This window comes from Chiloscyllium plagiosum, unplaced genomic scaffold, assembly GCF_037043375.1.
Source record: "Chiloscyllium plagiosum isolate Xiang-an unplaced genomic scaffold, Cpla_swu_hap1 HiC_scaffold_14, whole genome shotgun sequence".
In the NCBI taxonomy this organism is placed as follows: Eukaryota; Metazoa; Chordata; class Chondrichthyes; order Orectolobiformes; family Hemiscylliidae; genus Chiloscyllium; species Chiloscyllium plagiosum.
In genome coordinates this window covers 56,254,846-56,272,824 of record NW_028270152.1, presented here as the reverse complement: position 1 = coordinate 56,272,824, position 17,979 = coordinate 56,254,846, and the positions used below count along the sequence as shown (strand labels likewise).

The window sequence follows — 17,979 nt, the reverse complement described above, 5'->3', positions numbered from 1 at the left end:
TCCATAATTGCCTTTGAGAAGGTAGTGCGATGAGCCAGCTTCTTGAAATATTGTAGTCCACAAAAATAAACAGATGAGCAGGTAGAAAAGGCCATCAGGACCCTTCAGACTGTACTATCTTAATTAAAATCATGGCTAATCTGAAAAGGGCTTCAATTCTATGTTCCTCTCCATCCGTATAACCTTTGTCTCCTTGTCGAGCAAGCATTGACCTAGCTCGTGCTTAAATATATTCAATGACTCATCCTCCAATGCTCTCTGAGGAAGTGAATTAAAGAGACTAACAACTCTGAGAGAAAACAAAAATCTCATGAACTCAGTTTTAAATGGGAAACTTTTAATTTGTTAAGCCTGTCACCTAATTTTCTGCTGCACCATCAGGGGAAACATGCCCCTTGCATCCACCCTGTAAAATTCCTTTGTAATTCTATGTGTTTAAATAAGATTTCTCTCACCCGATTGACTGTAGTGTATACAGGCAAGAATTGTCTAACCTTTTTTCATGTTTTTCATGTAGTCGTCTCCTTTCTGAGTTTGAACCAAACCTGTACACTCTGCTCCAGATGTATTCATACTAAGGTCCTTTTAGCTGCAACAACACGTGTACTTCTCTGTTCGATTCCCTTTGCAATAAATGGCAATATTCCATTTGCTTTCCTAATCATTGTTGAACATACATATAATTTTTTTTTGTTATTCAGTTATCAGGAGACAGAGATTCCTTAGTCGAGTTCTCTAGTCTTGCAAGAAGCTCTCACTTCTTGCAAATAATATTTGCTTTGATATTCTTGTCAAAGTAGATACAATTATGTTTTCTTGCATATATATTCCATCAGCCTATTTTTTTGCCCACTCACTTACATATATAGAAACGACCTTTTGTGGTTTATTTATGCCTTCATACCAATTTACTTTCCGATCTATCTTTGTGTCATCATCAAATTTAGTTACCATGCAGGTAATACCTTCATCGAAGTTATTGATGTGAATTGTGAATAGTCAAAGCCTCAAAATTGATCAGTATGAAGCTCCACTAGTTAGAGCTTCTCAAACAAGCAGAATGAGATGTTTATCTCCGCTGCCTGTTTTCTGGCAACTGACCAGTTCTAACCATATTCATGCTTATATGTTACTCTGCACATGTACACTTAAAAGTGTCAGTGCTATCTGCTATAACAACTCTATGAGGCAACAGACTCACCATACTAGATGTACAGAAAAGACTCCTGAATTCTTTATTTCATTTGTGAGTAGCTGTCTTATATTTATGGACTCTTCTTTTGAACTTGCTGATACGTTCAAACAGGCCAAACATCATCCATCATATCATGACTCTTGTCAGATTTTTTCTTGAATTAAATAATGACAGGAAGTGATGGAGCACTCAGCAGTCAAGCAGCACCTGTGGAGAGAGAAACAAAGCTACTGTTCTGAATCCAATATGACTGTTGTTCAGAACCTCTTAAGCTTCTCTTTTCCTGAGAAGAAACAAACTTTCGTGTAACAAATTCCCTGAATTTGTTCAATTGTGGCCTTATTTCGTCTTTGAAAAATGTGTTTTAAAATATAGCCAACTTGAGCATTAATTATTTCCATCTCCCCTCAGAATAAAATGTAATGTTGTTGATCTAGATTTGCCTTTCAATGAAGTCTGCCCGTAGTTCCATTTTTCTACTGTTTGGATTTTAATACAAAAATAGCAACCAGAAAGAACATCTGAAGTGTGAAATTATAAGGGCATAAAATAAGAAATAGGAGCATGTGTAGGCAATCTGGCCCATCGAGCCTGTTCGTCCATTCAGTAAGCTGATCCTCTTGTGGATTCGACTCCACGTACTCACCCGCTCACCATAAGTCTTCATTCCGTTACTGTTCAAAAATCTTTGCCTTAAAAACATTCAGTGAGGTAACGTCAACTGGGAAGGAAATTCCACAGATTCACAACTCTTTGAGTACAGAAGTTCTTTCCCAACTCTGCTACCCTTTATCTTGATGCAATGCCCTCTAGTTTGAGATTTGCCCGCCAATGGAAAAAATCCTCCCTGTTTCTATCATATTTATTCCCTACATAATTTTATATGTTTCTCTAAGATCCCCCCTCATTCTTCTAAATTAAAGTCAATATGATCCCTGTCTACTCAAACTCCTCTCATAAGTCAACCCTGTCAACTCTGGAATCAACCTAGTAAACCTCCTCTGTACCCCCTCCACTGCCAGTACATCCTTTCTGAAATAAGGATTCCAAAACTGTACACAGTACTCTAGGAGTACTCTAGGAGTGGCCTCATTAGCACTCTAATCTCTCTCTTTGTTGAAAGAAAGTTGAAGAGAATATTTCCAGTAAGCAATTCAGCAAGTCCCTGCACCAGATACAAGTTGTCCCTTTAGATTAATGCACATGGCCATCCATGCAAAATAATTTGAAGGGGGGGCAGGCAGTTGAATAAATCACCTATGTACACTCCAAAGTAAAAAAGCAAAAGAATGTTGGTTGTGGGTGCTTGTTGTGTTTTGGGTTTATGTGTTAACTGGGTAGCATGGTGGCTCAATGGTTAGCACTGTTGCCTCACAGTGATAGGGACCTGGGTTCAATTCCAACCTTGCTTTCCCTATACCTGAATGGGCTTATTTTGGGTGCTCTGCTTTCCTCCCGCAGGTTAGGTAGATTGGCCTGTAGTGTCGAAGGATGTTCAGGCAAGGTGGATTAGCCATGTTAAATATACAGTATAAGGTGGGGTGGGGGCTGGGACAGGATGAGACTGGGTGCAGCCTCTTGCTGCACTGTCATGATTCTATTTCTCCTGGACTTAATTGCCAGTGTTTGTCAATGGCTCCTTCTGGAAGAATACTGTGTGGTCCTTACAAATCACAAGTAAATGTGAAAAGAAGTGAACTTAAAGACACAACTGTTATCATTTCGGTGTGATGGCTAATTCCATCATATGACCACCTTGCTTTTTGGCAGATATGCATATTTAATTAGGTTGTTGATCTAACAATACAATTTCAAGCCAGTAAAATTCTGGTATTCCACCTCTTCCATGGGCTTCTACCATTTTTGTGTACTATTGAATAATTTCTCACTATCAGGAGCTGTGTAGGCTTCTTCCAAGTTTCATCAGCTGTGGGCACGAAATGAGGGAGCCCACTGCTGTAAACTTCCACTCATTGCCTCAGTCAGTGATGTGTCTACTGTGCGAGATTGTTATGCCATGTGAATTAAGGAATGCCCATGTCCAGCAAACGTGAAGGTTCGGCAAAACCATTGAAGAAATGGCTGACATTTTACAGAGGGAAGAGAAAAAAAAAAATGTCTTTTTAAACTGGAAGGAAAGGACAACATTCATGTTAGAAAGGGGTTGGGTGGATGCAGAGGAAAGGGGAGCAGTGCAATGTTGCTATCAAAGGCACCTGAGTAATAACTCTCATTCCCTGGTGGACATGTACTTGAGTTGCTGATTGCTTGAGGCCAGTGTGTAGCACAAGCCTGCCCCAGGTTAATTTATTTTATTGTATTTGCCTCATGTAAATTAAGTTCCCTGTCACTGACTCTCCAATTTCATCTGTGTCAGTGCTGAAAAGTACTGGCAGGACATTTTAGCACCCAGTTGTTGCAATTATTATGAATCTAGTTGATGTGAAACAACTGAACTGTTCTCCTTTGTTTCCTTGAAATGAAACACTGATCATGGCATGGTCATTCAGCAAAATACTTCTGTAAAATCAGATCCAGTTCAGTCATTAGGCTGGCTTCCAAAATAAAGTCTGTCTCAAAAAAAACATTCATCATTGAATATATTCTGAATCACTGTACACAAGACAGCTATATTTATATTGTAGTAAGCAACAACTCATAGAGTATCTGTAAAAATAAATTTGTAATTAAAGTTGAAATTCTCAACCCATTTGTGCACGATGATTCATTGACTAAATTGAATAGAATGTCATCCAGACAGAATAGTATGAATGAAATGTTCGCAAGGAACATGCATTTGAACTGAACACTTTTTCATATCAGTCAACAATATAGAATCCAGCAGCTCTTAGAAACCATTACATCTTCAACAGTGTAGCCAATAGTTGATCAAAATAAGGAAGCTTCAGTTTTGACATGGAACTTAACAGCCTTTTCTAAATCCCTGAACCATGATTGATTCAACTATAACACAGTTCTTTACAGAAAAATAGAATAACTGTGTTTGCCTATGTCAGTATTAGTGGAAAATAGCACTTTATCACATTATTCTATGTTTTTTGGGATGAAAGTTTTTCTCTCAGATATTAGATCTCTTTAATGGGATGATTTACTGAGAATCAGGTGAAGTGGATTTGTTAATAGTTCAATCAAACTGTTCATTGATTAAATTCAAATAGATCCCAAAACTGAATATTCAAATCGATCATGTCTCATCAGTTATCTAAAATCTGCTCTGAATGTATCTGTGGAAAATGCAACCCTTGAAGACTTCAAAGAACAGTTGCCACTGATGTCTAAATACTGTTTTCTAAATACTTTCACACTTGGAAACTGCACTGCAAATCATTCTAACACAAGCGAGAAAGTATTTTTTCTTAATTCCCTGATTAATTTTTGCCTTGCTCCACAACACAGAACATTGCAAATTTAATAACATTTGATCACCAAGGTTGGTTTCCTAAAGAAATTCTACAGTCTGTTGCCCTCAATTGGTTTCAGTACTAAACACTTTTCATTTTGTTAAACTCAGAATATTGAATTGCTCTCATGTCAGTTTTTCAATCACTTCTGAGAAACTGCTTAATGGTATCCTCTGGGAGAATGCAAATTGGTTTAGGGAAGATGAGTATTAAAAGCTGTATCACAGCAAAAATAATCATTTCTGTGTCTGGTATGTGTTGAAGATCCATCATTGAATGACATTTATGTTTAAATGGTTATGTAGGTAGTTGCATAACATGAGACATTGCACAGATATTCAGAATCCAGAGTTTGCAGTTCAATTAAGAGTTCATTATGAGTTAATTGTTGTCTGCTGGGATAACAGTGGAGGTATAATGACAAACATCAACAATGTAGGGCGAGTCCGGGAAAAAGTCAACAGGGCTCCAGTCTAATGATCTGTTTCAGAAAGTGCACTTTCCCAAAATTAAATGCTCTGTTAACACACTGCTTGATTTGCACTTGAAGAATGGAGTACATGGTAGAAATTTGGAAAAAGAAAACAAAAATTCAAATGCTCGAAAAATACAGGGGTCATTCAAATTTGTTAAAATTTCAAATGCATAAGCCTCATCAAAATTCCAAAATCTACATAAAAACAAGTATTTTAAAATGTTGGTTAAAGAATAAGAGAGACAATTAGGGCTCATAGACAAAGCAATGAAATATTTCAAACATGAAGAGCCAGTTAATGAGTTGAAGAAAACTACAAATTGATGGTCGATAATCTCTGAGGATCTTAAAAACATTGTCATATTTTGTAGTATTTTGATAATGCCTCAGTAAAAGTTTAAGAAAAAGCATTGCATTTGAATATTAGTTTTTTTCAATGCAAAGGAAATGAAGTGAAAGGTATTTAAAATGTTACTAGGTCAACCTTTAACTTGTTCCATGGTACATATGAACAAAACAAGCAATGCATTAGTTTATGATGTTAGTGCATTAGTATTTGGCAAATTGTGAAGTCTCTGATCCTAAGCAATGAACAGTGATTGTTGGACAACGTGCTGTGAGCAAAGGTAAATAAAAACAGGTAAAAGACCACATACAGCCAAGCACATTTTAAAATCAACATCATTGAAGCTTTGGTCAGTTAATAAGTAAAATAGCCCACAGTAATGTGGATGGTTAGTGCATTGTTTCATACCATTCAATGAAGATAAGTCATACTAATTATTTGAAATTAATCTACTCATCATTGTCCTGTATGATCACTTGAAATGATGCAGTTTAATGATTCATACTTGACCTTGTTGGACACAACATGCTCTCGATTGCTTTGCGGGCACATGGGAAATTCACAAATATCTGATTTCAGAACCTAAGGGTATGGAATTCTTACACACCAGCTAAGAACAAGACTCATGTTGTTGTGACTATGAAGGAGGGAATGAAAAACTGAATGGGTTGGGCAAGTGCCCTGTTAATTAACACAGAAAAGAGATCACCACATGTTTCAAAAAGATCTGATGCACAAGATACAGTAATCACAACAGGTAGAAGAGAGACTGTACGAAAGGAAGAACCTTTATGGGAACCAAAGTGGGAAATTGTATCATCCAGAATGTTCTGGTAATCAGTACATATATGGCGATCCATCTAAAGCTGAACGTGGAGAAAGAATAATTCAGGAAGGAAGGGAAAAACTGAATTGAAAGCATGGTGAAATGAATTTGCAGTATTGAACACATAAGCTACTCTTACATCAATTACATAAGCGGAAGGGATGGAGAGTAGAATGTTCCAATTGTTGCCTGAGAAAACATTGACCATGATGTTCCGAAGAAAAGCCTGCTGCATTTCCTGTCCACCAGGCAATTAGAAGGATAGTTGTGCACTTTATCTGAAATCAGGTTCCCAGGGCAGAGATCTGCCCAATGGGAGATGTGGCCAATTAAATGCTGACAGCTTCTACTTTGACAGCAATACATAGCAGGCCATGGCTGCTGCTGAGAATGTTACCTTGGAAACCAATGATGCAAGATGAGGGTGTATGATTTGAGGGAGGAAAGAGGAGTTTCCAGTGCTGGGGTTCACAAAATGAGGGATGCAGGGAGGTTCAAAGCAACGTGGCTTTCAGTGATCACTTCTTTATCTCGGTATATGGTCTCAATCAGGCACTGTCGAGAGTGTGGTGTTTTGAAAAGCGCAGCAGGTCAGGCATCATCCCAGGAACAGGAGAGTCGACGTTTCAAGCATTAGCGTTTCATCAGGAGTCATTTACGCATTCCTCATGAAAGGCTTATGCCCGAAACTTCGATTCTCCTGCTCCTCAGATGCTGACTGACCTTCTGTGCTTTTCTAGCACCTCACTCCCGATTCTGATCTCCAGCATCTGCAGTCCTCACTTTCTCCTCAAAAGCACTGACTACTTTAGATCAAATCTTCCCACAACCTGCACTCTTTAGTTTTGCTTCTCATGAACTGATCTGCCTGCAACTGGTTTAATCTTTGCAGTAGTAGCAGGCTAATGTCCTTAAGTGGTCATTAGTTGGCAACTTCAGGGCCACAATTAATGACAAGGCACAATGGTCTATCAGGTACATTTCTGCTCAGAAATTAATTTGCGTGTAAGCAGGACGGCATTGGGGATTGGGTACACTTACCCCCACCAGCTAATTAAACACACTTTTCCAACTTCTTCTCCAGGACTGGTAGATTTATCTCAAGGATTGGACTTCAATTGGTCTGGACTTGTCACACCAGAAGACAAATACATCTTAAGTTGTTTTCATTTTGGAAAATAAGCGATTAGCAATGGAGAAACTAAAATGGCTAAAGAGACAAAATGGATCAAAAGGGTGTCTCTTACATTATCTTAACAAAGAAGGAGCAAAGACTCAGCAACAAAAGTGGAAATTTCTGGAAAAGCTCAGCACATCTGGCAGCATCTGTGGACAGGAATCAGAATTAACACTTCAGGTCGAGTGACCCTTCTCAGAACTGATCGTAGTGAGGCAATTGTTGGTTTATGTGCAAAAGATAGGGTGGGGGAGGGGATAAGAAGTAAATGATAGGTGGAGCTAGAGCCCAGAAAGAGTAAAGAACACTCTCGCGTGGCATTCCTTCCCCATCTTCGGGCAAGTTGTAGCATGTTGCGCCCATAGGTGTTTGCGAGGTTTGCGAAGCTTTGTAGCTCAGGTTGAGGTTTAGGGAGTAGGTTCGCTCGCTGAGCTGTAGGTTTGATATCCAGATGTTTCATTACCTGGCTAGGTAACATCATCAGTGGCAACCTCCAAGTGAAGCAAAGCTATTTTCCCCTGCTTTATATTTATATGTTTGTACTGGATGAGGTTCCTGTGGTTTGTGGTGATGTCATTTCCTGTTCATTTTCTGAGGGGTTCTGAGGAAATGACATCACCACTAACCCCAGGAACCCCATCCAGGACAAACATATAAATATAAAGCAGGAGACAACAGCTTCACTTCACTTGGAGGTTGCCACTGATGATGTTACCTAGCCAGGTAATGAAACATCTGGATATCAAACCTACAGCTCAGTGAGCAAACCTACACCCTAGAGTAAAGAACAGTTGGACAAACAAAGGAGTGGATAATGATCTGGCTAGGAGGGTGAATAGTTATTACTGGCGACTGTTAGTGGCTAACAATGGGTTACATGTAATAACAGACACATGATAAAAAGGTTTAGTGTCTGGGCGGTTGGGGTAAAGCCATGGGAAGGCTCAAGCTCTAAAGTTGTTGAACTTGATGTTGAGTCCAAAAGGCTACAGGATCCCCAAGCGGAAAATGAATTGCTGTTCTTCCAACTTGCACTGAGCTTCGCCGGAGCACTGCAGCAAGCCTGAGACAGACATGTTGACCAGGGAACAGAGTGGTGTGTGAAGGAACAAAACATGATCGAAATGGATGAAAATTATTTTAAAATAAATAAGTGTTCAGAGCAGAAATTTGCACAGTGCTCAGATCAGTATACTCTGCATACCTTAGACAGAGGAGATAAAAATAAATAGTCTCCTGCCAACTGTCAAGTTGATGCTTTGAAGACAGGCATTTCTCCAAAAGATCCAAGATGGCTAACATTCTGGAAAATGATGGTGTTCACCATTAGGTTTGTCTTCCACAGAAGTTGAGTTCTTGTACAGCAATAAGCACTGAGCTTCAGCCAGGCAAAGAGTCTTCAGCTTTCCATTTTCAGCAGATCATTTTTAAAAACATTGTTCTGCACCGTTAATCTTTTATTTGTGCAATTGAAGAAAGGTTTTAGGATTTTCTTATGGTTAATTTTCTTTTATAAATCTTGACAGACCCAACAAGAATTACCACACCGCCATCAGACGTGGATGTCACTGTGGGGGAAAGTACAATCTTGCCATGTCAAGTCTCCCATGATCCTTCACTGAGTGTTGAATTCTCATGGTCTTTTAATGGTCAACTTATAGACTTCAAGAGAGATAGAGATCATTTTGAAAACGTCGGAGGGGTAAGTGACTCATAGAGATTTATAATCTAATGTTATTCTTTTAAGGCTTATTACAAAATAAATGTCTGAAGTTAAGTTCCAGATATGAATCTGGAGAGTAAGAGAGACACTTTATCTGGAATATACCTGTGAGATAAAGCAAGCTATTATTAACACACAAAGAAGTCATCAAATAGGTTAGTATATCCTCACCTGGACAGACAAATGTCAGAATTGATGGTTATTAGCTGGTCACAGAAGTGCAGAAGTAAATTGCATGAGACGGGGAGGATTGGTCTGCTTTCTCTCACATCATTTTGCAAAGAATAGTAATATTTGGGTTGAGTTTGGCTGTCCTTCAAAACCCATGACAAAATAATTTCTCCCAGTCACTGCCAAATGATAAAGTACTATTAAACTGTGATAAAGATGGATAGTATTTTGTATCCAATTGTCATTTGGGAACTTGAATATCGAAATAGAAGCAAATGATTTTGTCTTGAGGTCTATGAAACAATTTTTTTTCTTTCTCAGAAGCCAGAAAGACATTTGGAATGGTGAATTCAATAAATTATTTCCTAGAAAATATGTGATTCAGTTAAATATCTAGCAGGCCGTTTATGATGATAATTGATAAAACTGTTTATACTGCTGCATTTATGACAGATAGAGAAAGCAGACTTCTAGTTTGGTTTTAGTTCAGAAGAGTCAGGAGTTTAGTTCAGAAAAATCAAATATTCAGCACAGAGGAACAGTTTTCACCTTAGCACACCTGTTTTAAATTCTGAAGTCTCACAGCCATCAGAGTTTATGTAGCAATTTTGATTTTATCAGAATGGAAAGAAGGTTCAAACCACCAAAGCTGGGAAGATGACATAAAACTGTCACATCAACCCAAGAAGAAAAACTTGAGAGAGTTAGCAAACTGGAATTAGGTGTGATATTTTACTAGGATTAAGTACCTGTAAAGTATATAGTGAGGAAAGCATTTGTAAATTTATTTTGCACGTTATGTTCATATATTTCTACTTGTCTTTTATACCATATACAAAAAAGAAAGAGAGAGAGCTTTTGCATGTGGGAAATAAATATTTTTCCTTTAAAACAAAATCATGGCTGGCCTCATATGAATGTGTTCTGTGACTAACCACAATAATAATGAAAAGCAAAAATAAAGCTCATGATCCATCAAGCCAAGTTGCACAGTGGGATCTGACCTGTCCAGTGCTATGCGAATGGAAAGGTTACTTAGAAAAAGGCCTGATAATTAGGTAAATTCAAAATGGTTATGTTAAAGGGAAAATACAATTATGACCAATTTATTGGAGTTTTTTGGAGGAGTACTTTGATATGGATAAAGAGAAGCGGTGGATGTGCCTTGGATTTCTGGGAAGCATTTGATAAGGTGGCACGTCAAAAGTTATTGTAGAAATATATGTACCAATAGAAGATTGCCTGACTAGCAGTAAACAGAAGGTCTAGACAGAAATGGATAATTTTCTAATTGGAAAGATGTAACAAATAGTGTGGCACTGGAATCAATGATGGACCTTCACTTTTTACAAATTATGATTCATACAAGGCCAAAGATGCCAAGTTTGCTGATGGCATCATGAAAAGAAGAAGTGAAAGCAACTTGTGAAGAGGATAACAGAATGGATAAGCATCTGGAAAATGGGGGTACAATGTGGAAAAATATGGATTATTCCCTGTTAGCAGAACAAATACTAAACCATATCATCTAAATAGTGAGAGATTGCAAAACTCAAATGCAGAGAGATCTGGGTGTCCTTGTGCAAGAATTGCAAATATGTAACACCATGAGTAATTCTAACTGTTGTGAGAGGAATTGAACAGAGAAGAAGAGAGGTTTTGCTTCAGTTATGCAGTGCATTGTTGAAACTTCATCTGGAGTACTGTGTGCTTTTCTTATTTGAGGAAGAATGTGAATACATCAGTGGCAGTTCAGGAAAGAAGGCCAGACTGATATCCGGAATAGATAAATTTTCTTATGAGGAAAGGTTGGACAGGTTGGGTTTGTGTACTCTGAAGTTTAGAAAGTTATGAGGTGATTTTGTTGAAACATAAAAGAGTGGCCTTATATAGATGATAGGTGTAGGCCATTGAACCCCTCGAGCCTGCTTTGCCATTTGGTATGAATGTGGCTGATCATCAAACTCGATGCCCTAATCCAACTCTCCCTCCAAATCCCTTGTTTCCTTTAGCCACGAGTATACCTACCTCCTTCAAAATCCATTATGTTTTAGCATCAATCACTTTCTGTGGTAGTGAATTCCACAGGCTTGTCACTCTGGGTGAAGAGATTTGTCCCCATCTCAGTATTAAAACATTTATCCCTTATCCTTAAACCATGATGCCTGGTTCTGGAATTCCTCGCCAGGGGGAACATCTTTCCCACATCTAATCAGTCTAGCACTGTTCAAATTTTATAGCTTTCTGTGAGATAACTCCTTCATACTTCTGAACTCCAATGCGTACAATCCTGACTGGATCAATCTATCTTTTGTCAGTCCTGCCATTCCCAGGAATCAGTTTGGTGAACCTTCACTGCACTGCCTCTATAGCAGGAACATCCTTCCTCAGGTGGGGAGACCCAAACTGCACCCTGTATTCCAGGAGTATGGGCTCACCAATGACCTGTTTAATTGTAGCAAGACATCCTCTCACTGTGAAGGTCAACATATAGATTGCCTTCTTTACTGCCTGCTGCACCTGTGTATTTTCTTTCAGCAATTAGAACGTAGGAGACCAAGATCTTGTTGAACATTCCCTTCTGTCAATTTACAGCCATTCAAATCATAATCTACCTTTCTACTTTTGCTACCAAAGTGGATAACCTCATGGGTGTAAGTTTGCTTGCTGAGCCAGAAGGTTCGTTTTCAGATATTTCATCACCATTCTAGGTAACATCATCAGTGAGCCTCCGGTGAAGCATTGAAGTTAGTGAGCCACTTTCTATTTATGTGTTTAGGTTTCCTTGGGTTGCTGATGTCATTTCCTGCGGTGATGTCATTTCTGGTTCTTTTTCTCAGAGGGTGGTTAATGGGGTCTAAGTCAATGTGTTTGTTGATAGAATTCCAGTTGGAAAGCAATGCTTCCAGGAATTCTCATGCGTGTCTCTGTTTAGCTTGTCCTAGGATGGATGTGTTGTCCCAGTCAAAGTGGTGTCTTGCTCATCTGTATTTAAAGATGCTAGTGAGAGTGGGTCACGTCTTGTGGTTAGTTGATGTTCATGTATCCTGGTGGCTAGTTTTCAGCCTGTTTGTCCAATGTAATGTTTGTTACAGTTCTTGCAAGGTATTTTGTAAATGACATTAGCTTTGCTTGCTGTCTGTATAGTCTGTATAGGGTCTTTCAAGTTCATTAGCTGCTGTTTTAGTGTGTTGGTGGATTTGTGGGCTACCACGATGCTGAGAGGTCTGAGTACTCTGGCAGTCATTTCCGAGATGTCTTTGACGTAGGAGAGAGTGTATGCGTTTTGTCTGCTTGTTTGGGCTTTTTGCTGCAAAATGACTGGCAGACTACTCAGACTTCTTGGCATCGTAGTAGCCCACAAACACATCAACACACTAATACAGCAGCTAATGAACTTGAAAGACCCTATATAGACAACAAGCAAAGCTAATGTCATTTACAAAGTACGTTGCAAGAACTAACAAAAACTACATTGAACAAACAGGATACAAGAACATCAACTAGCCACAAAAAGACATGACCCACTCTCACTAGTATCCTTACACACAGATGAGGAAAGGACACCACTTCAACTGGGACAACGCATCCATCCAAGACAAGCCAAACAGAGACAAGCACGAGAATTCCTAGTAGCATGGCATTCTAATCGGAACTCTATCAACAAACACATTGACTTTGACCTCATTTACCACCCTCTGAGAAAAAGAATCAGAAATTACATCACCACCAGAAATGGCGTCACCAATCCAAGGAAACCCAAAAGCATAAACAGAAAGCAGGTCACTAACACCAGTGCTTCACCAGAGGCTTACTATTGATGTTACCTAGTATGGTGACAAAACGTCTGAAAATGAACCTTGCAGCTCAGCGAGCAAACTTACATCCAGAACCTCAACCTGAGCTACCTGATCCATCCAAGGTATCACTGGATACCCTCATAATATTCTGCATCTACTATGCATCTGCCCACTCACTCAGCCTGTCCAAATCGCTCTGCAACATCTCTGCATCCTCTCCGAGCTCATCCTTCCAGCTACCGTTGAGAAGATAGGTAAGAAAATGTTTTCTCTTGTAGGAGACTCTAGAACTACAGGTCCCCATTTAAAATTAAGAGGTTATCCATTTAAGAAAGAGATAAAGAGAATTGTGGGTTTTTGGAACACTCTTCTTGAAACAGTTGTATAAGCAGAGTCTTTGAATATTTCTAAGAAGTACATAGATTCACAATGAGCAAAGGAGTGACAAGTTCTTGAGGCGAGGCCAGAATGTTGAGTTATCAGCTACATTTTTACGAAACAGCTGAGCAGATTTGAGTGGGAGGGTTTGAGCCTCAAAATAGGTTGGATAGACTGGGACTTCTTTCACTGGAGTGTAAGAGTTTGAGGAGTGACCTCACGGAGATTTATAAAATCATAAGGAGCATAGTTAAAATGAATAACAAGGATCTTTCTCTAGGGTGGGCAAGTTCAAAACTTGGGGGCATATTTTTACGGTGAGAGAAGAAAGTTTTATAAAGGACATGAGGGGCAATTTTTTTTACATAGAGAGTGGTTCGTGTGTGGAATGAACTGCCAGAGGAGGTGAATGCAGGTACAGTTACAACATTTAAAAAACATTTCGACAAGAACATGAATAGACTTGCAGGCAAATTTGGAAACATTGTCAGCATTGACCGGTTGGACACCGCGGTATGACTCTGTGACCATCAGTTGAAATCATAGCACTGTGCCGAAATGTCAAGAGAGAAATGAAAATCGAGAATTAAAAGTGAATGCAAACAAATTGCCACTTTTGTATTGTAAAGTATGGTCTCTGTTGTTGGATAAAACATTTTATTACTTTTTTTTGTCAACCACCTTATTAAGTTTTTAAATCACTTTGGAAAAAGGAGAAACCTGGATAAAGAAAATAATGCAGTAGGAACAATGTTCATCCAGAGAAATAAATGAATTGTGATTTGCTTATAGCTACAAGATAATTTTAATGGTGTCAACAGTTGAGAATTTCATTGCAGGTAGAAGTTTATTCTGGTTGGCAAGCACTTATTTGTACAAAAAAAAGCACTATGTAATCGTATGGGATGATTGTTGTGCAGATCAGGCAAATTAGTCAATTTCCAGCCACTTAACTTTGCATTCCTTCCAAAATGACAATAATTATAAGAAACAAAACATCATGCTTGAATTAGTTTATTATATATCTCAATAATATTAACGGATTATATGTCAAATCAGATTGTATGACTTAAATCCATGAGTGCCACTAAGGGAAAGGGTACTAAATGAGTTGCATTTTGTGTTCCTGTGTTGTGCGTTCCGTTTTTGTCACTGCTTATCAATTTCTTGAGTTGAGATGAAATTATATTTCCTCATAACATATTTGAATTGTAGCCTTAGAATGACAATATATATCAAGGTCCAAAATTATGGAAAGAATTCTAACATTTTCAGTTGCTTATCCACATTTCTGCGAGTATATTAGTAATATAATGAAGATGTTTGAAGGAGTCTCATGATCATTATTATCAATAAGTGATTATTCATGGTAAGCCTCATTTTTTTAAAAATATTTTGCATTTCACTGGTGTACAGTGCTGTTGTACAGCCCTGAGTGGGTGTGTGTCCATTCAGTCAGTTATTCCCAGGTGCAACATGGAAAATTAGTCCTTGGAAAATCTTATTTTCAAGACTATTCCTCACTCTAGCTTTTAAAGACAGAAGAATACAAGTGCTTTGTGCTTATTAAATTATTGAACTTATTAAGAGGATGTTATTAATTAAAGATAAGTTTTCTTTGATTTGATCCAGTTGTGAAGATTCAGATGATGACCATGACCGTCTTAAAATATAGCTTCAGATTTACAGCACTGGACTGGTGGTTTAAACAATGTGTTGTAGGTTAAGATAACTGATTGAACATTTGGAATCAAATGTTTACATTTGAAAGTTCTTAAAGTAGATTCAGATTAATCTCACTTATGCAGATCTGTTTGTTATCTGAAATGTGATAGGATTCGGAATGAAAGTAGGAGATATTCAGGTTAGAGCTGCCAATTATTACATTGCTGCTGAACAATGTCAGTAATTAAAGCAGCCTTCACCTACCTAAATTACTGCATTTCAACAAGCAAGTATAGCTGTGAAGCATTTTGGGTTTTCCGAGGGGCACCAAATAACAGCAAGTTTGCTTTCCTCAATGATGCAAAGTCAAAAATCAGTGTCTATTTGCAACAAAAAGGGTATGCCTAATAATACTCCTTGGCCACAATTTTTCTTCCCAGGTGGTGTGCGCAGAGACAGAAGAAACCATGCCTCTTAGAACCTAACCTCAATAAATGGCCACCTGCAATTTCCGAGGAGAAAGTGAGGACTGCAGATGCTAGAGATCATAGCTGAAAAATGTGTTGCTGGAAAAGCGCAGCAGGTCAGGCAGCCTCCAAGGAGCAGGAGATGATTCCTGAAGAAGGGTTTATGCCCGAAATGTTGATTCTCCTGCTGCTTGGATGCTGCCTGACCTGTTGCGCTTTTCCAGCAACACATTTTTCAGCACCTGCAATTTCTGTTGAGGTTTGGGAATGAAGGGTGGAGGTTGCTGGTTAGTTTGGTGACCTGGGAAGCAGAAAGGAAGCTGGTGATTCCTAAAATGGGCAAGCCTCCTGGGTGCTCTGGCCAGTGTGTTTAAAGCTCAGAAACCTAAAATATAAAACATCCCTCCTGTTCTCATTCTCTCATTGTCCATGCCTGGCAACCCATGACTACTTGTGTTCATGCTTCCCTACCCTTATCATCTGTGTCATCTTCTGCATGCCCACCTATTCCCCATGCTCTCTATGCCAGTATACTCATCCACCATAGCCCCTTACACCTCGCATGTTCCCTGGTTATCCGTGTTGCTCATTTTAGTTCTTCTATCAACTTAAACCACTACTCACCATTGTTCATGCTTCCCTTTCCATGGCAACTCACCAATTATCTCGCAAGGATACAATTCAGGAGGCATTCTGACAGAAAATGAAATTTTCATGCTGTTTCTGATGTCATGAGCAAAAACTAACATTCTGGTACAAAAGAAAGGCAAAAATTGTTCCAATTAATCCCTGATGAAAATAAACATGTGGCATCAGTCACGCTATGGATTTTGTTTCTAAGATAACCAAAAAATTAATTTAAATTTACTAGAAATGAAGTGCCAAATGGACATAGCTTATGAGTTCACAATATTCATATGATGTAGATGCTCATTGCTTCAAAAGATATTGGACAACTTTCTTCAGATGTTTAATAGTTGCTTTAGCCCAGCCCCCACCCAGCTGGTCCCATTTCTTTCCCGATCAGTTAGTGTGTAAGTCTGTCATACCTGTGACAAATAGAAAATGTTGTTCTATGTTTGACAGGTCAGAAGTGTTAGTTGCTACCTGATCACCAAGCCATTGTTGACAAGTTAAAACCACTGGCAAAGAGCCTGGTTATTTGTCCTGTTGCATTTGAAAAAAATACATGACACCATGAAAATATCAATTACATAATGTCATGATAATAACAACCCTACCATAAGTAATGTAAATTACTGTTTCATAAAATAATTGCTCATTGTTTTAATTATCATTTTAAATCTCATTTCCATTAATTATCATGTCAGTGGGCAGCAGAATTATTCATGCCATTAGAGCGATAGATGGCTCACAATATTCCAGCATTGACATTACATTTTCTTCTAATTAGTGGATTCCAGTGATTTTTCCACTGCACATAAATATTCCTCTTTTTACAGGCTGTACTGTTCTTTGAACATCACAAGGTAAAGCAGGAGAGAAGATCAGAAATAAATAATGGCCAAATTCACCACACCATATGTATTTTCTTAATGTAATGTTTCTTTGTACCTGTTTCAGCACATCAAATTCAGTAAGTGGAGGTCAAATTGTGCTGGCAATTTTAACAGATTGTTGTTGGTTAGATCTAAATTACCTTTTCAATTAAAAATTTGGCACTCTTGCTTAACTGGATAAGAAGAATTGCAATCTCTGTAAGTACATCACAAGCAGAAAACTCCACTTACAAACTGTGAGTCATAATCAGATCATAAAATGAAAGGTATCACTGTGAAGCTTTCATCTTATTTTTTTAAATTTTCTTTTCAGCTCTTAGGTGTTCTATTTTGGTCACAATGAGAAATATAATTGGTACTGTCAATTGGGATGATACTGTGGCCTATTTGTTTGTAGCATTGTCTTTTAGGAGTGATCAATATGAAGTAATGTTCATGTGGGAATAAGTTCCAAGGGTATAACTTAATTAAAATGCCTAGAATGTTACAGAAGAAGTTCATGATATATTACCCCCATCTAAATCCTGAGATTATATTGCCCATTTACAACACATTCTAGAATCTGTCATTTTACATAATATATCACACGGTGTCTAAATATCTATTTTCAATCCCTTTGCTTTATGACTATTGCCAAATAATAGGGAAATATCAATCATTCCAGTGTTGCAGCAGTAATTGGCAGCTAGTCTGGTCTTCAAGCCTCGTTGTCTCTGATTTAAATAACAGTCACAATGTTTCTAAGTTCACTTCAGGTCATGTGTCAGCTCTCAGAGAAGGTACTGTAAGTTTATTTCCATTTTACAAAAAATAT

General features: G+C 38.3%; 1 protein-coding gene across 14 annotated transcripts in view; it reads left to right on the top strand.

Moving 5' to 3' along the window:
* The window catches only part of LOC122559093 (contactin-4-like), a 2,514,776-nt gene that overhangs the window by 2,169,130 nt on the left and 327,667 nt on the right, over nt 1-17,979 (top strand). For all 14 annotated transcript variants that reach the window (XM_087994461.1, XM_087994471.1, XM_087994472.1 and 11 more), the window contains one exon: nt 8,968-9,143. In XM_087994461.1, coding sequence (XP_087850587.1) covers nt 8,968-9,143 — 176 coding nt within the window. The remainder of the gene's footprint in view (nt 1-8,967; nt 9,144-17,979) is intronic.